Below are 22,418 nucleotides of genomic sequence, written 5' to 3' on the forward strand. Positions count from 1 at the left end.
GGCATGTCAGAGGGCTTCCATGCGAAAATGTCCTAGTTCTCACGGAGGAACTGGATGAGCGCTTCTTCCTATTTGGAGTCGAGTGTTGTCGAGATATGACTTGGAGCAGCGCTGGGGTCGGTCGGGTGGATGTGAGCTGTCTTCGTATCGCCAGTCGACTGAAAAGCTGACTCTGTAGCAGGCTTCTTGGCTCGCAACAAATCACTCGGGTCTGCAGTCTTCTGGTATTCCTGCAACTCCACCACTTCCATCTAAGCATTAGCGATCTTCGAACCTTTCTGAAAACATTCTTCCACTTTCTTCCGATTGCCCGTAATAGCGATCACACCTTTGGGGCCAGGCATCTTCAATTTAAGGTACACGTAACATGGTCGGGCCATGAAGCGTGCATAAGCCGGCCTCCCCAAAATAGCGTGGTAGGCACTCTGGAAGTCTACAACTTCGAATGTCAACTTTTCTTTGCGGTAATTTTTGGAATCACCAAAAACCACATCAAGAGCAATCTGGCCGAGCGATTTAGCCTTCTTCTCAGGAATGACTCCATGGAAACTCATGTTGCTGGCACTGAGTCTGGACATCGGAATGCCCATCCCTTTCAACGTCTCAGCATACAATATGTTCAAACCACTGCCACCATCCATCAGGATTTGGTCAGTCGAGTGCCTTCAACAACTGGGTCGACCACCAAAGCTTGCCTCCCAGGGGTGGCGATGTGCGTTGGGTGGTCAGACTGGTCGAATGTTATGGCAGTCTGAGACCATTTCAGGTAACTAGGTGTCGCCGAAGCGACCATATTCACCTCTCGGTTAATAACTTTCAGTCGACTTTTGCTTTCAACATCAGCAAAAATCATCAGAGTGGAATTGACCTGAGGGTATCCGTCATCACTGTCTTCTTTGTCCTCGACCTTGTGTGACTCCTTTTCCTTACCTTTGGGCTGCTTGCCCTGGAACTGCTGGATCAAGAGTCGACACTGTCGAGTGGTATGTTTTGGGTAAATGAAATTACCCTCTTCATCTTTCTTTGTGTGGACGAGACATGGTAAGTCCAACACATCATTTCCGTCCTGGTCTTTAACCTTTTTGGGGTTCCAAGGTCCTTTAGGTTTCCCTTTAAACTTTCCTTGGGTTAAAGCCAAGGCTTCCCCGGGAGCCGCTGGCTCGGCTTTCCGCTTCTGTTTCCGATTGGAATTTCCTTTGGTTTCTTGGGTGACTGACTTGAGCTTGCCACTCCTGAGTCGATCCTCATCTTCACCATTAGCGTACTTGGTGGCAATCTCCATCATCCGATTCAGGGACATATCTCCGGTTCGACCGAATTTCAAATTCAGTTCTCTGTACTTGACGCCTTCCTTGAAGGCACAAACTGCTTGGTGGTCAGGCACATTCTCCACCAAGTGATGTAACATGATCCACCTCTGGATGTAATCCCTCAAAGTTTCATTCGGCTTCTGCATGCAAGACCGCAGTTCCGTCAGCCCTGCCTGTCGCTTGCATGTGCCTTCAAATGTGGTGACGAACACTCGGGAGAGATCTTCCCAAGTGAAAATGCTGCTAGGTGCTAACTGGTTCAGCCATGCTCTGGCCGAGCCCTCCAACATGAGAGGCAGGTGCTTCATGGCCACTTCATCATTGCTGCCGCCAATCTGGACGGCCACTCGGTAGTCCTCAAGCCAAGTATCGGGCTTGGACTCGCCAGTGAACTTACTGACTCCAGTCGCCAACCTGAAGTTGGGAGGAATCACAGCGGCCCTGATGGCTCTACTAAAGCACTCTGGCCCCGAAACATGTACTCTGCTGCTGGTAGGTGCATCTCTGTCGTGACCTTCTCGGTGAGCCCTGTTCCTGTCGACCAAACCTTGGACGAGAATGGATCTCGCATCAAATCCTGGCCCTCTGGGGTCGACAGGAACTTCTCGGCAGTGTCCAAAATATCCACGTCGAACTGGACAGTCTTCAAACTGTCCAGATGATCAACCAAACCGGCAGGAACTTCTCGGCAGTTGGACCATGGATCAATGATATAAAACAACTGCTGGAGACGAAGCAAAACGTGAAGGTTACTTGGGTTCGACGATCTGCGAATGTCGCGGCGCATAAGTTGGCTAGAGTAGGGGTAGGAGACGAACTATGTAGGGTCTGGTTGGGGGTGCCCCCAGACTGTATTTTGAGTGTAATCTCAGATGACATTCCGGGTTTTGCGGACTTTTAATTAAATAAAGCGGCGGTATTTACCCTAAAAAAACTGTCATCGTAACGTTAAGCGTGCGGACCCTACGGGTTCGAGAACTATGTAGACATGACCGAGACACGTCTCCGGTCAATAACCAATAGCGGAACCTGGATGCTCATATTGGCTCCTACATATTCTACGAAGATCTTTATCGGTCAGACCGCATAACAACATACGTTGTTCCCTTTGTCATCGGTATGTTACTTGCCCGAGATTCGATCGTGGTATGTCAATACCTAGTTCAATCTCGTTACTAGCAAGTCTCTTTACTCGTTCCGTAATACATCATCCCGCAACTAACTCATTAGTTGCAATGCTTGCAAGGCTTAAGTGATGTGCATTACCGAGAGGGCCCAGAGATACCTCTCCGACAATCGGAGTGACAAATCCTAATCTCGAAATACGCCAACCCAACAAGTACCTTCGGAGACACCTGTAGAGCACTTTTATAATCACCCAATTATGTTGTGACGTTTGGTAGCACACAAAGTGTTCCTCTGGTAAATGAGAGTTGCATAATCTCATAGTCATAGGAACATGTATAAGTCATGAAGAAAGCAATAGCAACATACTAAACGATCGTGTGCTAAGCTAACGGAATGGGTCATGTCAATCACATCATTCTCCTAATGATGTGATCCCGTTAATCAAATGACAACTCATGTCTATGGTTAGGAAACATAACCATCTTTGATCAACGAGCTAGTCAAGTAGAGGCATACTAGTGACATTCTGTTTGTCTATGTATTCACACATGCATTATGTTTCCTGTTAATACAATTCTAGCATGAATAATAAACATTTATCATGATATAAGGAAATAAATAATAACTTTATTATTTCCTCTAGGGCATATTTCCTTCAGCAACGATGCTAGATCCCGCCTGATGAGGGACTAGTGAAGATAAATGTGGACGCCGGAGTTTTGGTGCAACACAATGCAGGAACCGCAGCAGCCATCTGTCGTGATCGAGATGGTTCCTATCTTGGGTCGTCAATGTTAGTTATCCAGGGCATTATCGGATCCAACTAGTTTGGAAGCTTTAGCTTGTCGAGAAGCTCTTTCACTGGCGCAAGACTTGGGTTTACAACATCTCCAAATTGCATCAGATTGTAAACAGGTTGTGAACCATATTCGCCAGGGCGTGGGAGGAAGCTATGGAAGTGTTATTAGAGAGATCCTAGAAACTGCGAGAAATTTTACTTCTTGTAATTTTGTTTTCGAACCTCGAGCTTCAAATACTGAAGCTCATAGGTTAGCTAGGTCAGGTACCTCTCTACCTTACGGGCACCATATTTGATTGGGCACGTCGAGTGACCCAATCGCTTTTCGTGTAAACATCGGTATTGATTAATAAAGACCTAGTTTTCTTGCTAAAAAAAGCTATCCCGAGAGGATAAGTGCGATGCACCGTGGTGGGGTGGGGCCCACACACAACGTGGCAAGCAGACAGGGGACGGAAATCGCGCTTTGATGGGACGTTGCACGTGCGACGGGTCGCCTAGAACGAATCATTTTCCTTTTCAAAATTTCAACAACAAGAAAGTTGAGGCAAAGTTTCAACAAGTTTTCCTAGTATTATTTTGCATGTGTAAAATGGGTTGGCCCTATTTCCACTCGCAAGAAAAAGGGGTTCGTCCTATTTTGAGAAAAAAAATCTCTGGCGAAACCTCCCCATACCGGTCCAAATTCACCACCGAATCTCGAGTCAACCGCGACCAGAGCACCTGCGCGCGAGCGGGTGCGCGGCCGCCTGCCCAAGCCTGCCACCTCCACGCCCCGTTCCGACCTGCGAAACTTCCAATTCCTCCTCCTCCTCCTCGGCCCCTCCGCGCCCGCTCGCGCATCGACGGAAGCGCCCGAGCTCCGCAGGCCACAGAGATCTCGATCGACGCGCGGCCCCCAGATCCCGATCCCCCGGATCCCCCGCCGCGGCCGATGCGATCCGCGCCGGCCCCGCGCCGCCGGACTCGACAGCGGACCGGCTGACTCCGCCCCCGCGCCGCGCCGGAATTTCGCCCGCCCGAATTTCGATGGGATCCTTCCGACTCGCCGCGCTCGCGGCGCTCCTCCTGGCCTTCGCCCTGCTCCCGGACCCCGCGGCGGCTAGGGTTTTGCAGGGCAAGAAGCCCGGCTCCGGCGAGGTGAGGATTGCTGATTGCACTTGTTTGAGTCAGCTAGCTCGTATTGTTTTGTTGATGAATGGGTTGGCGTTCTTCGGAGAATATGGGCGAGCTTTGATTTAGTGCTTGTCTTGATCTCTTCTCCAGGAAGCGCCTGTACCTAACGTGGCTACAGGTGGATCTGAGAAGGGCGCCGCCTCGAAAGAACCGGGGCAACCATCGACTCCGGCGGGGAATCCTGAGACTGGTAAACAGCACCAGAAAACACCGCCGGCGGAAACAACGCCAACACCGCCACCGCCAGAAACAACGCAAACACCACCACCGCCGGAAAAGACTCAAACACCAAAGGATTCTCCACCGCCACCATCAGGTGTGCCAGAGAGTAAGGGGCAGAAAGGGAGTGACGCGGAGGTCTCTGCACAGCCGGTGCCAGCGAAGAATGGGCGCAACGAGAGCCCCCCTCCCGGAAGCCCTGAATCAACTGGAGGAGGCTCAGGAAACAAGAAGCCCGCAACTGAATCAAAAGAGGTGGCTGAGGAGTGTAAGGATCCAGTAGACACATGTTCAATTGAAGGATTGTCTGCTTGCCTTCAGGTGTCTAAGACAGGTAACATTACTAGTCATGCTGAAACTTGAAGCTTCAAGTCACCGACTTATTCCTAAATATATGTCCATGATATAGTTGTTTCCGGCTTCAATCTCCATTCCACCTAGTGTGATGAATGATGATGCATAAAGGTTTCTTGTAACTTGGACATTGATGCTTCAGTCATTCTTATGAGCGTTGGCTTGAGTTGTAGCTAGTGCTTAAGATTAACCCTGGACATTGGCCTTCAAGTGCAAAGACAGCGGGAGCCTCTGCAAATCAAATTTTACTGAGAACATAGAAAGTTTTGATACTCATTCCATTTGCTTTTATTTAGAACAGATAACTACTTTGACACCGCAGTCTATGGAATCTATATACAGCGCAAGTAATACTGACGTATCTTTTGGTATTGTACAATTTTTATCTTCTTAATGCATTGTCCATGTTGAATCTTAAGTGGCATGGCCTTCCTTGTTATGATTCGGTAACTATGGTCCATTTGGAAATATAGTGAGATGGTGAAGTACTGACGCGGTATATTGTGCGTGAAGGAGCTTTTTTTTTTTGCTGCATAAAAGATCAGAGGGCTTTGTTTAATACTCCCTCCATTTCTAAATATAAGTCTTCTTAGAGATTTCAATACAAACTACATATGGATGTATATAGACATATTTTAGAGTGCAGATTCACTCATTTTGCTCCGTATGTAGTCCCTTGTTGGAATATCTAAAAATACTTATATTTAGGAACGGAGGGAGTGCTAAGTAACTATGTACATCAGCTAGCGGCTTAGTGTTTTTAGTGGACAGTCACGTCAGAGCATACTGGTTACCTTTTAGTGAATTCAATATTTATGTACAGCTTAAGAATCTCCAGAGAATAACATCTGGTACTTTGACAAACAATTTGGTTTGTGTGTGGTAGCATTCCTCCTAGCTTCATAGTATGGTCTATCTAGCTTGGCTTTTACTCCCTCGGTCCCAAAATAAGTGACACTTATTTTGGGACGGAGGGAGTACTTTAATGAATCTGAAGAAGCGTTATGTTTGTTTTCTCTCACAGTTATAAATTGGTTTATATCATGCTATTGACTATCTATTATGACCTTCAATGCCATGAGTCTTCAGAAAGCTTCATGTTTATTTCTTCTCGCAGCTTCAAGTGGACAATTTTTTATAGTCCAGAATACAGGGCAGAATACCGTAACTGTTGATGTCAAAACAACATCAGATATAAGTATAGCCCATACGTTGCCACCTCTCAGCAAGGGTGAATCTAAAAGGGTATGCAACTTTCATTTGTTTAACAAGCAGTATGTGTTATCTTCTTGGTGCACTGGTGGTTCAGTCAATTTAACTGTTATTCTTTATTTGTATGGCCTTTCTAAACTTATTATCAATCCATATTGCCAGGTTAACATAAGCTCTAGCAGTCCAAATGGTGGAGAGGTTACCCTAAATGTTGGGACTGGGCATTGTGTCTTGCGCATCAGGCAGCCAGTTTATGATTGGCAACAACAATTTCAGCAGCTTACATCTTATGCAACGACTGTGAAGCCAATCTATGGAGCCTATTTTGGTGTTTTCACGCTTGTCTTGGTTGGGGCCGTCTTTGCTTGTTGCAAGTTTGCAGGGACAAAGCGCGATGGTGGGGTCCCATATCAGCAGCTTGAGATGGGGTCTCAGGCTCAAGCTCCTGACTCATCAGGTGCAAACAACACTACAAGCACAGGAGATGGCTGGGAAGATGGATGGGATGATGACTGGGATGACGAGGAAGCACCTGCAAAACCTTCAGAAAGAGGACCTGCTGGAAGCATCTCGGCAAATGGCCTTTCTCTGAGATCTCCAACCAATAGATCTCCAACCGATAGCAAGGACGGATGGGATGTAGATTGGGATGACTAAGCTACAACATAATGTTGGAAGGACCTGTCCTTTCTTGTGAAACGGGAGAAGATAAGTTCATCTGAATGGCTCGCAGCAAATACAGTATCCAACCTTAACCTGAAACTCGATGGATCCATGCTTGACAAGGTGACCCTTATCCTGGAATATCAAAGGCTTGCTTGTATTAGTACGGTTTGTACAATAGTGTTCCACTAGTAATTTTGTTTACGAGCTGATCCATGAACTAGTGGTACAAATTGCGCTGTTTTGGCTGTAATACCATAGCTCTAGTTACATGACCAAACACACCCTCGCTATTCTTTCGGAGAGTATATCATTCTTTTTTCCCCATAGCAGTTTTCGTGTTGAATACTTCTATCCTGAGTCCTGAATTCTAAACCACAACGTGTTATGTGTTCTACTACTCACTGATTATGTGCTGTGTAGTGTGTACGTTGGGGCAGCTAAGTTGAAACCCACACATGACACATGCTTGATAGACCTTTGTGATGAAAATAGTTTCAAGAGGGAGGTGTGGAGAAGCAGTGGTTAGTGCCGACTGCTGAATCACCATCTCCATAGGGCTTGTTCCCTTCCTCATGCATCTGTGCTTCACTTGTATTCATTTGATGTTACTTTGACTAGCTGTGTATCATCATGTTCGCCTCCTCATGCATCTGTGCTTCACTTGTACTAATTTCATGTTATTTTGACTAGCTGTGAATCAGATCTGTTTTAAGGACCGGGGTTGGCTCTTCTCTTAGTTAGCTGAAGTCTCATGAGTTCTTTGATGATTTTGCGCCTTTTTTTCAATAAAATTAGCCAGTACTTTCTAAATTTAAACCACATCTGACCACTTCCCATCGGCGCTGCACATCATGGCACTGGGTGCGAGCATCTCTATTCTGGAGTCCATCGTCCGTGGCGTCGACCCTGGATTTAGCGGTGCACTGTCTCGCTGAGCTGCAAATCCTCAGCGTAGTCGTGTGTGGTGCTGACGGGGAAGGGCCGGCATGGTTGGAGTTTCAGAACTATGCGCCAGTTGAGGAACTTGACACTGTCATTAAGAAAAGAGAAACGTTTCCAGCCGGGGCACTGGCCGAACCGTTACGCCGGTCTCACGTCCATGCGACCAGAAACAGCGCACCCCTTCCCTTATCTGCTGCAGCACATATCCTTCTTCCTTCTCCATCGCTCAGCTCCCTCACGCCCATCCCCACAACTCCGTTCCCCGTCCTACACCACCGGCGTCGCCGCAACTCCGGTCCCCTGTCCCGCAACACTGCCTTCGCTGCCGCAACCCTCCTCCTCCTCCTCCACCCCCTCCTCCCCTCCGCCCTCAATCTCCTTCCTCCTTTTCCTTTCTCTATGATGGCCAACGCTCGCCCTGAATCCCGTGATCCCCGTCGACCATCTCTCATCGGAGATGGACACGACGACAGGGGGGAGCCCTGCGCTGCTGCGATGCCGGAACCAACATCTATTTTTGCTACAACCTGCAGGCCAAAACGCTGGAACTGGCCAGCTCGGAAGCTGAAAACCGGCGAGACTAGATGCTACGAGCGGCGAGGTGGAGCTCAACGACGAGCTTCAAATGAGAGGCGACCGGTGCTGCAACCAGCGTGGATTTGAGCTGGAACCGGTCGACAAAATAGCTGCATCCAGCGTGGATTTTTGCTACCAGAAACAAGGCGTGTTCCGACCGGCAACATGCATAATGCTAAAAGCTTCAAGCGGCAAGGAAAAAGGCTTCAACCGACATAATAAAAGCTTCAACCATGAAAATCATAAAACAAAAAAATCTTCAATTTTTTTTTCAAAACTATGACGTATTTTATAGCAAATTCGGAAACTATAGCAAAGAGTGGAGAAAAATCAAAACTAGCACCCCGTCGGCCACACGTGGGCTAAAAAGGGTGTTTTCGGCCTCCCTTTGGCCAAAATGGACTTTTCGGTCTTGCCTTGGCCGAAACCTTTTTGGTCAGGAGTAGGCCGAAAAGTCCCTTGGACCCACTTTTTCACGTTAATAGTTGACCGAAGTTGCATGACTCCACTCTTCGGCTTACGTTAGGCCGAAGCGATTTTTTTTTATTTTGGTATATAAATACTGTGCAACCATTGTCCATCTTAGACACTGAAAATATATATTTTCGCGCAACCCTTTCCCCTCAATATTTTTCCATCAACTCTTTCCCGCCAACCCCTTCCCGCCATATGTTTCTCCCACCCGTTTCCCGCCAACCCCTTCCCGCCAACCCGTTCCCGCCATACCACAGTATACCATTAAATAAAATCTTCATATTTAAAAAAATGGGATAAAAGCGCAAGCGATGGAGTCAAAAACCTGACCTCACGCTGGGTATATGTGTTACCAGCCAAATAGGATAGCATCTGGCTAATGTACAACTACCGATCCCTTTCTTTATAAAAAGTTAGCATTTTCGAAAAAAGTGAACAATTTTACTTTAGCAATTTAAATAATTATTTAAAATAAAAATTTCCGAAATACAAACAAACTTTTAAAACGTGAAAATTTATTGGACACATGAACAAAATTATAGAATTCCAAACATTTATTGATTTTTTAAGTGATGAACAATTTATAAATATACACTGAGCATTTTTGTAGTATAAGCTAAAAAATTTCTGAAGACACATTGAATATTTTTGTGATATACGGTTAATGTTTTTCTGAATTGTGAAGACATTTAATAAAAGTGAAAAGATTTTGAGAAACATGATTTTTTTAAAATATGAAGAATTTATTTAATGGTATACTGTGGTATGGCGGGAAAGGGTTGGCGGGAACATATGGCGAGAAGGGGTTGGTGGGAAACTGGTGACAGGAACATATGGCAGGAAGGGGTTGGCGGGAAACGGGTGGCGGAAAAGAGTTGGCGGGAAAATATTGAGGGGAAAGGGTTGCACGAAAATATGTTTTTTCAATGTCTAAGATGGGCAATGGTTGCATAGTATTTATATATCAAAATTTTAAAAAAAAAATCGCTTCGGCCTAACGTAAGCCGAAGAGTGGAGCCATGCTACTTCGGTCAACCATTAACGTGAAAAGGTGGGCCCAAGGGACTTTTCGGCCTACTCCTGACCAAAAAGGTCTTTTCGGCCCAGGTACGCACCTTTTCGGCCAAGGCAAGGCCGAAAACACCCTTTTCGGCCCACGCGTGCCCGACGGGATGCTAGTTTTGATTTTTCTTCACTCTTTGCTATAGTTTTTGAATTTGCTATAAAATGCGTCATAGTTTTGAAAAAAATATCAAAAGCTTCAACCCGTGCGAAAAATCTTCGACTTGCGCGGCAAAAGCTTCAATCAGTGTGTAAAAAAGCTTCAACAGGCGAAGGACAAAGCTTCAACCATGGGATAAAGCTTCAATGGGGTGGGAAAACAGTTTCATCCATGGAAAATATTTTACGAGCGATGCCGGAAAAAGCTTCAACCGCTATGTGAAAAAGCTTCAACCGTTGCCATTTTTTGCTACTACTGGCGCCGGATTTGCTACATCCATTGCGGCGGAGCTATGACCTACTACGGCAGTGGCTTTTTTTGTTGCAACCGTTGTTGAATTTTGGTACTACCGGCGATGGATTTTGCTACGAAAGAAGTCCACATACCCCCCCCCCCCCTAGGTTTCATGAACCGGCCAATTTACCCCCTGAAGTTTAAAACCGGGTAACTAACCCCCTGAACTTTTCCAAACCATGTTAATCACCCCCTAACCCTGGTTAGAGTGGTTTTGTAGGTGGTTTTGATGACGTGGTGAGGTGCTCCTCCTTCCCGACATGCACCTGGCCTCGACCATACTACTCCGAGCACGAACCAGTGTGGTACCACTCATGGCACAGGACATCAACATGTAGCTTGCCGAGTCCCACACTTCTAACTTTGTGATCTTCTTGGCGCGCGGTGAGCCTTCCCAGCTCCAGGTCTTGCAGCCTGCACGAAGCCAGCAGCGTCTTGCATCGAAAGGCAACCCCTCGACCAGGCAGGCCAACGTCCTTGAACCTGCTCTCCTGCCTAGTGCATGCGCCCAAGGTTTGAGGGATCCTTATGGCTGTCTGCGCCATAGCGCTCCTGCTGCTTCCCACGTGACCAGTGGTTGGTACAGTCATACTCATGCTCTCCGAGGCGGACAGTGGAGGTCATCTACGACTGTGACGAGCAGGACACGAGCGCCGGAAGCACGAGGAGCTGGTGAGCCGCGTGCACTTGAGGAGGTAGGCACGAGGTCCCGATGGCACGTGAACTCAAGCTCCGCCGGAGACAATACACACGTACATACATACTGCTGTTGAATCGATTCTCTCCTGGACAAGCACACACGTACACACATGAAGTATGTGCCACCATGTACAAGCTAGACATGACTATTCTAATCGTGATTAGCTCTAAAATGGTGGACGTCGCCAGCTGCCGGCGGCAGCCCCAGCCACAGGTGGCATGGGCGCGAACTCTGTATGTGGTGCAGGTGCGAGCTATTGTCGACTTGAGGACAAAGCGAACGCGGCCGGCGAGGGCTGCCGAGGCGACTAAGGCGACGACGGTGCAGTTGCGTGTGCTTGCTTTTAGGAGCTGGTGCGCCGCTAGGAGCCGGGGGCCTTGCCAATTTGCCATCCGATTGATGCACCAATTTTTTTACGGAGGAGGACGGAGCTCGAGAAGCCATTCCCCCGGGGTTCAACGAGAGTACGAAGGCGAGGGGTCACGCAGAGTGGGCGCAACAGTAGCACATCATGCGACACAAGGTACTTCTTGTACCATGCTGGGCTTGGCTCCCTCGTGGCCGGCTGCTTGTTGGTGCTACCATGAGGTCGACGAGTGGTTTGGGCGCGACGTGCAATGGCAGAAGGATCGGAGGAGGCCAGGAACCATGCCGACCTGGCACCTGCAATCTGCCCAGTCACCAAAACCGCTTGAAAAACCAGTCTAGTAGATGTGAGGGGGTGATTCACCTGGTTTGGGAAAGATCAGGGGGTTATTTACCCGGTTTTAAACTTCGGGGGGTATATTGTCCGTTTCAAGAAACCTCAGGGGGTTATGTGGACTTTTTTCATTTTGCTACATCTATCATGGCGGAGCTGCGACCGGCGGCGAGATGAATTTTTGCTGCAACTGTTGACGGATTTTTGCTACTACCGGTGTACACTTTTGGTACAACCGGCGACACAGAATGCTACAACCATACGGCCATGTTATCACCAGCGGGGGCGTTTTGCCGGAGCCGGTGAGGTCGATTTTGCTACAACCGGCGTCGAGAAAAGCTGCAACGTGCTTCTAAAAAAGCTTCAAACGGAGAACGGCTAGCTAACAATGGCGAGCGGCGGCGACGGAGCTGCATGGTGGTGCTGTGATGGGCGTGTGGCGAGTACGACGGCGGGCTGTGACGATGCTAGAACTCTCCCCCGGCGGTCCTGCAACCAGGAGAAGGGAGACATGCCCGGCCCGACGGAACTAGGGACGTCTTTTTCTTTTTGACAGGCCCGGCGGAGCTGCATATGGTGAGCGTCCCCGACGAGCTGTGGTGGCGAGCGTCCCTGAAGACTGGCAACAGCGAGTGGCCTCGGCGAGCTCCGACACGGCAGCCAAGGGCGAGCACGAAGAGTCTGGACGGCGTAGATCCATTTATTCTGTTTGTGCGTGCGTGGAAGGAAGAAGATGACTTGGCAGCGACAATCTCGTCCGTTCACCTTTGCAGATCCAACGCTCGGCAGCAGACCGGCATAAATTTGGACCGATACGCCGGCGCAGAGTACCGGCCTTAAAGAAAAAACACAAAAAACCAGAAAGTCTTCGACATGTGCGCAGCTGTGCACAACGTTAGGTTTCCTTGTGAGTTGCCCATGACGCTCAGCTTTGCGCCGAGTGCTCTTTGGGATCTGGCAAACTACGCTGAGCAGGGTACTACTTCCTTCGTCCCAAAATAACTGTCTTCGGTTTAGTATACAGCTTTGGATTTACTATATTGAGCCTCATATTACAGTTTAGGATAGTACGGTATGCTGACTTTGATGTTTGGCCGGCTATCACTAGCACTACGCAACCCAGCGAGGATCGGCTCTCCGGTGCTCAATTTTCTACAGCATTGACTGGCACTCAGCCACAGAAGTGCCATGCCATGAGAGGGGATACTGCTTCCTTTTTTTTCTGTTTGAGGAGAGGGGATACAGCTTCCAGTGCGTGCGGAAGTGCAGAGATGGCACTCGGCGTCGGCAGGCTGAAGGAGAGCAGAACTGATTTGCGTACGCATTCTGGCCCACGCGCGTACGCGACATGCTCGATATAGCCTGGTCTAAAAGCTTGCTATGTCCTCCCATTTCTTTACCAGGCCGACGGTCCTCTTGTTCTGAATGGGCCACTAGTGAGAAAAGCAACCCATCTAAACCCACGACTGAAAAAAAAACCCTTGGAAACCCCGCGCGCATCCTCGTGTTTCTCCCGCCGCTTGCTCAGGCCCCGGCCGCATCGCGAATGGTCTCGAAGATGCAGTAGGACCGCAGGATCAGTAATTTTGCTCCAGATTCTCGAAAAAAGAGTAATTTTGCTCCATTTTCAGCCCCCTGAAAAAACGACTGCATTTTTCCTAGTCTCAACGACTGTAGCGAGGATTTCTCCAGCTCACCCTGCACGGTACCATTGTGTTTGTGGAAGCCTGACGCTGTGCAGCCGGAGGTATGCGGACTACACATGCCAAGAATTTCAGGCGCCCACTTGCAGATTGCATGTACTCCTTTCAGTTTTATCACTCCAGCAATATATATTACCTTCGTTCTAAATTTCTTGTCTTAGATTTATTTAAATATGGATGTATCTAGCATTAAAACATGTCTAGCTACATCTGTATCTAAATAATCCATGTACCAATTCACATAGGCTGGAGTTGACCCCTCCTCCCCGCCTAATGTTGTTTTATTTACTATACATTTGCAGGCATCCCCCTCATGCAATGCAAGCATTCACACGATGCATGGTTAAGTTCAACACTTCGATCACATAGTCGTATGCATGCCGTCGCCTCCCCCCATGGGTTGCACGGAGGGTGTTGATGTGAGCCTTACACATAAGCATCGATATATATGCTCCATTGTCTATCTCTCCATCACAATAGAATAATGGCCATGAATTTATTAGTGCTTCCTTCAGTGTCGTGAGGTAAGCATTATTACGTCCGGGCTGTATCAGGGCTTCAGTGGGCGCGGTTCGTTCCTAATCTCCAGGGACAAATGATCATATTTAACACCCCTAAAATACAATCATGATCTGGCCACAGATACAGATGTGGATTATATATTCTCTGCAAAGAGGGTTTGACCAAAGCTGATATGAACGGCCTTCGGTTCGCTTGATCCCATCGGAGTTTGAATTTTTGGATGTTCTATGGACACTGCAGAGTTTCATTGCACAAAGATGAGATTTACCTATTTGGTTGCCTCAAATCGGAAGGGGTTTTGGTTAAAATTATAAAAAATTTGTTAGATCCGTTGCATCCAACGAGTTTTCCCTTCTCTTTCTCTCAAATCTTCCCAATCTCCCCTCCCTTTTATCTTTTGGCCGCCACCACCATCATTGTCGAGCTCCGATGAGCCTCTTCTTCTATTGCCTCCAATGTCCTCCTTTTGTCTCCCGCAGCTATCGTCACATGCTGATCCATCACCGCGGTAAATATTTATAGGAGCCTGTCATCATCTACTCTCTCCCGCTCATCGATCCGTCCATCGATGAATGACCACTAGTTGTACTCTCGTCTTGTGGTCCTTGGCATTCATGCATGGTCTTCTCACCAATCATCTCTCTAAGCCAAGGTGTCGCGGGTTCTTCTCCGGTGGCATGTGGGCAACCCACCCCTGAACCCTAACCACTATGGAGCGGGACCCACCTTCGTCACCACCTCTATGACAAGCCAATGATGGTGCCTCCTCCTTGACTTTGCCGCCATTGAAATGGAAGGAAGAAACGAAGAGGAGCATGGTGACAACATAATTTCTAAAGCTCTAGAAGTAAAGGCGAATACATTAACCAAAAATATATTTTCTTCATTTCAAATTATTTGTTGCAGAAATTGATAAAAATGGATGTATCTAGAACTTAAAATACGTCTAGATACCTTCATTTACGGGACAAGTAATTCTAGACGGAGGGAGTATATGTTACACACTTGCTTTCATGCGTGCGCTCATCGCTAGTGCAAAGAACGCCATAGTAGAAGAAATCCATATCCCTCACAAAATTAAGTTGACCATCTAGCTATAACCATCACACGGAGGAAATTCACCATGCTATTGGTACAAAGCAAAGTCATCGAAATCGATGAATCTACTAACGAAATCGAATGAGCTCTCGACGAATTGATCCCACTCCCAGCAGCTGGATAAAGGATCCCATGCTGGGGAAGCACAGGAAACGTCGGGTGACGAGCTCAGCTCTGCCGCCGCCGGGCTCGCTGGCTGCGAGCCTAACGAAGTTGTCTCAACTTTGGTCACCTTCAGTCGCAGTTCATCTGCTTCTCCTCCCTCCGGCAAGCATACGGCGTGCGACGAGCGTGGGATCTCGCTCCGGCCATCACCGTCATCAGAGTTTTGCCAAGGCGAGCCGCTGGTGCTGCTCTCTGTGGCCGACCCGATCCCGAAGTTGATGACGAACGGCTGCATCTTGACGTCCTTTTCCTCTGCGGCGGCGACGGCTTCGTCGCCGTGGCAGCAGGTGTGGTCGCCGAAGTAGGTGATGACGTAGAGGGAGAGGTCGTCGTCCGACTGCTGGACCTGCCTCGTCGCCGGGCAGCCGATGTCGTGCTTGTAGGAGCACCTGAAATAGAGCCTCGGGTGCTTGCTGTGCGTGATCTCCTTCTGCCCGTACTTCCTCCATATGTGCCCGTCCTCCGCCGTCGATCGCTTCTCGACCCTCGTCGCCGTCGATCCGCTGCTCGCGCGCATCCTGGAAAAACGTAACGAAGCGATCTTGTTAAGTCGTTTGCTCGCCTGAACTGAAATAGTAACGCCGGAGCAAGCAGACACTACTACAGCTAGCTTACCTTCTTTTCGGCCTCGTCTGAGAGGCTGCGCCGTCGGGCTCCGACGACCTGCGCTTCCTGCTGGCGAGCGCGACCGCATGGACGCCGTCGCGACCGTGGAGCGCGGCGAGGGCGCGGTCGCAACAGAGAAGGATCTCCGCGGCGAGCTCCCGGATCCCGCCGTGCTCCTGCGGCGAGCCCCCCTGGAGCAGGGCCTCGAGGACGGCGGCGGACTCCCGGCCCCGCACCACCAGCTCGGACACCACCGAAGCAGCTGGAGTGACGAGTGCCGCCATGTCCTCTAGAATCTAGACTACCGCCTCTCCCTTTACAGCTTAATTTCTTGCTTTTGTCTCTGCGCGCGCCTCTGGATTTGCTGCCTCGATGTAAGGAAGCCTCGATCTAGCTAATTGCTTTGCTCGAGGTGGAAAGGTGGCCATTTATACGCGCGGCTGAGCTCTCGGTTGGATCGATCGAGCTCGAAGTGAGAGCAATTGACCGCACGTGCCACGCGCGATCGCTTCGATCATGCGCCGCGTTGCATGGCGCGTCGCTGAGCTAAACTAATGAGAGTCTTTGCAGGGGACCAAGACGAGAGTTCACACTCACCCAGCACATCGATACAAATTGCACGGGAATTTAGGTGCTTACCGTGACTAGATTTAGTACATGTTTTACAAGGAAATTAAGAAAGCACGGGGTGCAAATCTTGACTGGTCAATTGAGAACTTCACAAAAGACAAGACGAGCTACGTGCATATCCACGCACCCATCAGCATCAGGTGGTACGTTTCTTTCGGAATACCTCATTCTGGCCATTTCATGCAACTGAAGGAGCCATAGTTTAAGCTAATTTTGTTGTCTAAAACTTCTGGTTAGCCAACCATCGTCCGGAACAGAAGTTGACCTAGCCCCCCATTAAGCTGTGACACAGTTGGCAGCTCGGCATTGGCAAGAGCTGGTGCAAATTCTCCTTTACTCAGTCCAAAGTAAACTTGAGTATTACTATTTTATTATTATTAAATTTAACACTTGTGGTTTGTATTTTGGTGTGACGTAACAACTTTATTTTATGGAAAAAAATCTAGCTCTAGATCTCCCAAAAATGTGGTTAATATTTTTTTGAATATGGAAAAAGGGGGCTCCACTGACCTCCCTCTGTATCGAAGGATCAACTTTGAGTTTTTCCTGACGATGAACGATGACAACTTGACGGCCTAGCTAGCACGTCAAGACACACCTCAAAGGAGTATCTAATGTGCGCGACGCCGTTGTCTAAAAACGTGTCCGTTACTTCATTTGCGGTGATTTTAAAAGCATCAAATTTGATCTCAATGCAGGCTTGGATGGACCATCAACAACTTGCAGTTGTGAATTCAGCTGGTGCCATAGCTGGCTGGCTAGTGTGTGTGCTGTGTGCACATGACTTATGACTAGATGTTGGTAAGACTACACGGAAAGCACCGTTCGGGCATCATTTTATTTATTTATTATGGAAGCCATTAATTATGTCATGTCATGACACAATGCTCAAAACAACGTTTATGACATCAACATTACCTAAGGATAAACACGTACTTTAGCTAATCATTGTCCATGCCGACTAGTATGTTTTTTCTATTTTCTATTTTTTACGGGGAGTTTATTTATATTGTTGCTCTTTGCAAGATGCTCTTCGTGCTAACAGATCCAAGTTAGCTTGCAAATGAATTGTTCTATTGCATTTTTTTCAAATAAAGTTAATTGCAACCACTTGTGTCTATCAAGTTCTTTGCAAACACTTCTTCGATGCCGCGTGCTCCATATGCATTTGGAGGCTGAGCAGGCGACACACAAACTCAAAGTCGTCCTATCTCAACCTCCATTTTTTATGTTTTCTCAGTCAAACACTTCGATTCCCTTCAAATTTAAACGTTTAGCACATCAAGCAAACATGTACATAGTTTTTTAAAAGTTGCATGAACAAACACAAATCACATGTTCCAACCATTTGCCCCGTCCCCTTCTCCTCTTATGTTCTCGTTGTCCCCTCGTCCTCTGGCGTGTGCATTGTCCCCTCCTTCAAGGTTGCTGAAATGTATGATCACCATTCACACCTTCTCCCAAAATTTGTGCGCCACCAGATCCATTTGGCTCAGATCCAACATGATGAGTTGATTCAGCTCGAAAATTTGTTCACTTGTCGTCCGATCCTCCGGAACTTAAGTTGAACTTACGCGCCTCCTTGTCCATATGAATTTCAAGCATATGCGCCTCAATCTGTTCCTGACACCGCCTTCTCTGTTGCATAGCATATCATCTTGCCTTCTTCTCTTGGTTCTTCCATTTCTCTGTCTCTAGGTTCTCTTGCTTCCTCTTTTCAGCTAAGTCATTTCTTGTTCGCATCACTCGTCGATATTTTTCTTCATAACCGCCGCCTGTCCTTCTTCCTTGAGCTTCTCCTTTCCTCTCTTCCTCCCATCGGGCCGACTATTCTAGACACATGAGTGGGACTTCTAGACACCTTTACGATTCCTCTCTAGGACCATCGTCATCACTATCATCGTCCATATCGAGAGACGAATTGTTGCACTTCCCAGTTTGTAGACTACCGTCTTCATTTCCCGACTTCCACTTCTTATGGCCTTCCAAAAAATTCCAACAATGTTGGAGGCCAAACGATTTCCCTTAAAACTTGGCCATTAGTTTGGACCTTTCTTGGGATATGTTATACTAGAACAAACAAATGCTCAAATTAATGAGAATTCTCAAAATAATGATGCAATCACTAGGAGGAGTGTGCTTCACTTGCTCCAAGCAACCCGACCAACGGTTACAAATCTCTTGAGTCTTACCCTCGGTTCATGAGATATTTGAGGGGAAGATCCATCCTCGATGCGCTTCCAATAATTTGCGCTCGATAAATCTTTCCTGGTGACCGCGTTGAGAGAGATATCTAATGTGCGCGACACAGTTGTCTAAAAACGTGTCCATTACATCATTTGGAGTGATTTTAAAAGCACCAAATTTTATCTCAATATAATGCAACCTTCGATGGACCACCAACAACTTGTAGTTGTGAATTCAGCTGGTGCCATAGCTGGCTAGCTAGTGTGTGCTGTGTGCACATGACTTATGATTAGATGTTGGTAAGACTACATGGAAAGCACCCGTTCGGGCATCATTTTATTTATTTTGTGTGGAAGCCATTAATTATGTCATGTCGTGACACAATGCTCAAAATACCGTTTATGACATCAACTTTATCTCAGGATAAGCACACAAATTAGCTTATCATTGTCCATGTTGACTCGTATGGCTGTTCTAGTTTATTTATATTGTTGCTACTTGCAAGATAGTCTTAATTTCCTGTTAACAGATCCAAGTTAGCTTGCAAATGAATTGTCCTAATGCATTTTTTTTCAAATTAAGTTAATTGCAACCACTTTTGTTTATCCATTTATTTGCAAACACTTCTTCTATGGAATTATAATATGACCTATTAGACCAACTCTAGCAGAGTTGTCATATCTGCAATCACCATAATGCATATGCCGCACGCTCCATATGCATTTGGAGACTGAGCAAGCGAGCACAAACTCAGAGTTGTCCTATCTCAATCTCCATTTTTTTTGGTTTTCTCAGTCAAACACTTCGACTCCCTTCAAATTTAAACATTTAGCACATCAAGCAAACATGTACATAGTTCTTTAAAAGTTGCGTGAACAATCACATTAAACCAACAACATGTACAAATCACATGTTCCAAGCGTTTGCATCGCGTCCTTCTCCTCATATGTTCTTGTTGTCCCCTCCTCCTCCGACTTGTGCATTATCCCCTCCTTGAAGGTTCCTGATGAAGGAAATATGCACTAGAGGCAATAATAAAGTTATTATTTATGTCCTTATATCATGATAAAAGTTTATATTATTCATGCTAGAATTGTATTAACCAGAAACATAATACATGTGTGAATACATAAACAAACAGATTGTCACTAGTATGCCTCTACTTGACTAGCCCGTTGATCAAAGATGGTTATGTTTCCTGACCATAGACATGAGTTGTCATTTGATTAACGGGGTCACATCATTAGGAGAATGATGTGATTGACATGACCCATTCCGTTAGCTTAGCACCCGATCGTTTAGTATGTTGCTATTGCTTTCTTCATGACTTATACATGTTCCTATGACTATGAGATTATGCAACTCCCGTTTACCGGAGGAACACTTTGTGTGCTACCAAACGTCACAACGTAACTGGGTGATTATAAAGGTGCTCTACAGGTGTCTCCAAAGGTACTTGTTGGGCTGGCGTATTTCGAGATTAGGATTTGTCACTCCGATTGTCGGAGAGGTATCTCTGGGCCCTCTCGGTAATGCACATCACTTAAGCCTTGCAAGCATTGCAACTAATGAGTTAGTTGCGGGATAATGTATTACGGAACGAGTAAAGAGACTTGCCGATAACGAGATTGAACTAGGTATTGAGATACCAACGATCGAATCTCAGGCAAGTAACATACCGATGACAAAGAAAACAACATATGTTGTTGTGCGGTTTGACCGATAAAGATCTTTGTAGAATATGTGGGAGCCAATATGAGCATCCAGGTTCCACCATTGGTTATTGACCGGAGACGTGTCTCGGTCATGTCTACATAGTTCTCGAAACCGTAGGGTCCGCACACTTAACGTTACGATGACAGTTATATTATAAGTTTATATGTTTTGATGTACCGAAGATTGTTCGGAGTCCCGGATGTGATCAAGGACATGACGAGGAGTCTCGAAATGGTCGAGACATGAAGATTGATATATTGGAAGCCTATGTTTGGATGTCGGAAGTGTTCCGGGTGAAATCGGGATTTTACCGGAGTACCGGGAGGTTACTGGAACCCCCCGGGGGCTTAATGGGCCTACATGGGCCTTAGTGGAAATAGTGTTGGGGAACGTAGTAATTTCAAAAAAAAAATCCTTTGCACACGCAAGATCATGGTGATGCATAGCAACGAGAGGGGAGAGTGTGATCTACGTACCCTTGTAGACCGACAGCGGAAGCGTTATGACAACACGGTTGATGTAGTCGTACGTCTTCACGGCCCGACCGATCAAGCACCGAAACTACGGCACCTCCGAGTTTTAGCACACGTTCAGCTCGATGATGATCCCCGGACTCCGATCCAGCAAAGTGTCGGGGAAGAGTTCCGTCAGCACGACGGCGTGGTGACGATCTTGATGTTCTACCGTTGCAGGGCTTCGCCTAAGCACCACTACAATATTATCGAGGATTATGGTGGAAGGGGGCACCGCACACGGCTAAGAAAACAATCACGTGGATCAACTTGTGTGTCTAGGGGTGCCCCCTACCCCCGTATATAAAGGAGCAAGGGGAGGAGGCCGGCCGGCCCTATAGGCGTGCCAAGGAGGAGTCCTCCTCCTAGTAGGAGTAGGACTCCTACTAGGAGGGGGAAGGAAGTGGGGAGGGAGAAGGAAAGGGGGGCGCCGCTCCCCCTCTCCTAGTCCAATTCGGACCAGGGGGAGGAGGCGCGCGGCCCACCCTGGCTGCCCTTCTCTTTCTCCACTAAGGCCCACATGGCCCATTACTTCTCCCGGGGGGGGGGGGGTTCCGGTAACCCTCCGGTACTCCGGTTTTCTCCGAAATCACCCGGAACACTTTCGGTGTCCGAATATAGTCGTCCAATATATCAATCTTTATGTCTCGACCATTTTGATACTTCTCGTTATGTCCGTGATCACATCCGGGACTTCGAACTAACTTCGGTACATCAAAACTCATAAACTCATAATATAACTATCATCGAAACCTTAAGCGTGCGGACCCTACGGGTTCGAGAACAATGTAGACATGACCGAGACATGTCTCCGGTCAATAACCAATAGCGGAACCTGGATGCTCATATTGGCTCCCACATATTCTACGAAGATCTTTATCGGTCAGACCGCATAACAACATACGTTGTTCCCTTTGTCATCGGTATGTTACTTGCCCGAGATTCGATCGTCGGTATCTCAATACCTAGTTCAATCTCGTTACCGGCAAGTCTCTTTACTCGTTTCGTAATACATCATCTCGCAACTAACTCATTAGTTGCAATGCTTGCAAGGCTTATGTGATGTGCATTACCGAGAGGGCCCAGAGATACCTCTCCGACAATCGGAGTGACAAATCCTAATCTCGAAATACGCCAACCCAACATTTACCTTTGGAGACACCTGTAGAGCTCCTTTATAATCACCCAGTTACGTTGTGACGTTTGGTAGCACACAAAGTGTTCCTCCGGCAAACGGGAGTTGCATAATCTCATAGTCATAGGAACATGTATAAGTCAAGAAGAAAGCAATAACAACATACTAAACGATCGGGTGCTAAGCTAATGGAATGGGTCATGTCAATCACATCATTCTCCTAATAATGTGATCCCGTTAATCAAATAACAACACATGTCTATGGTTAGGAAACATAACCATCTTTGATTAACGAGCTAGTCAAGTAGAGGCATACTAGTGACGTTTAGTTTGTCTATGTATTCACACAAGTATTATGTTTCCGGATAATAC

General features: G+C 47.2%; 2 protein-coding genes across 2 annotated transcripts; one reads left to right on the forward strand and one right to left on the reverse strand.

Moving 5' to 3' along the window:
- The first annotated feature begins 3,946 nt into the window (after window positions 1-3,946).
- LOC123060106 (nascent polypeptide-associated complex subunit alpha, muscle-specific form) lies at window positions 3,947-7,190 on the forward strand. Its single transcript, XM_044482677.1, has 4 exons — window positions 3,947-4,377; window positions 4,504-4,966; window positions 6,104-6,231; window positions 6,361-7,190. The coding sequence occupies exons 1-4, from the start codon at window positions 4,267-4,269 to the stop codon at window positions 6,853-6,855; spliced, it is 1,197 nt and encodes a 398-aa protein (XP_044338612.1). The 5' UTR covers window positions 3,947-4,266; the 3' UTR covers window positions 6,856-7,190.
- A 7,798-nt stretch (window positions 7,191-14,988) lies between these two features.
- Window positions 14,989-16,239, reverse strand: LOC123158775 (probable WRKY transcription factor 70). The gene is made up of 2 exons (XM_044576648.1): window positions 15,876-16,239; window positions 14,989-15,778 (listed from the first exon to the last, which is right to left on the reverse strand). Exons 1-2 carry the CDS (start codon window positions 16,148-16,150, stop codon window positions 15,124-15,126), a joined length of 930 nt encoding a protein of 309 aa, XP_044432583.1. The 5' UTR covers window positions 16,151-16,239; the 3' UTR covers window positions 14,989-15,123.
- Window positions 16,240-22,418: the final 6,179 nt, after the last annotated feature.

The sequence above is a fragment of the Triticum aestivum genome, chromosome 1A (genome assembly GCF_018294505.1).
Source record: "Triticum aestivum cultivar Chinese Spring chromosome 1A, IWGSC CS RefSeq v2.1, whole genome shotgun sequence".
Classification (NCBI taxonomy): domain Eukaryota; kingdom Viridiplantae; phylum Streptophyta; class Magnoliopsida; order Poales; family Poaceae; genus Triticum; species Triticum aestivum.

What these genes read in the sequence shown, in the direction of transcription:
- LOC123158775 (XM_044576648.1), bottom strand. Translation starts at nt 16,150, where the DNA reads ATGGCGGCACTCGTCACTCCAGCTGCTTCGGTGGTGTCCGAGCTGGTG. An exon ending in CAGACGAGGCCGAAAAGAAG is followed by an intron (nt 15,779 to 15,875) that starts GTAAGCTAGCTG and finishes ACGTTTTTCCAG; the next exon opens with GATGCGCGCGAGCAGCGGAT.
- LOC123060106 (XM_044482677.1), top strand. Translation starts at nt 4,267, where the DNA reads ATGGGATCCTTCCGACTCGCCGCGCTCGCGGCGCTCCTCCTGGCCTTC. An exon ending in CCTTCAGGTGTCTAAGACAG is followed by an intron (nt 4,967 to 6,103) that starts GTAACATTACTA and finishes TTCTTCTCGCAG; the next exon opens with CTTCAAGTGGACAATTTTTT. An exon ending in GCAAGGGTGAATCTAAAAGG is followed by an intron (nt 6,232 to 6,360) that starts GTATGCAACTTT and finishes CCATATTGCCAG; the next exon opens with GTTAACATAAGCTCTAGCAG.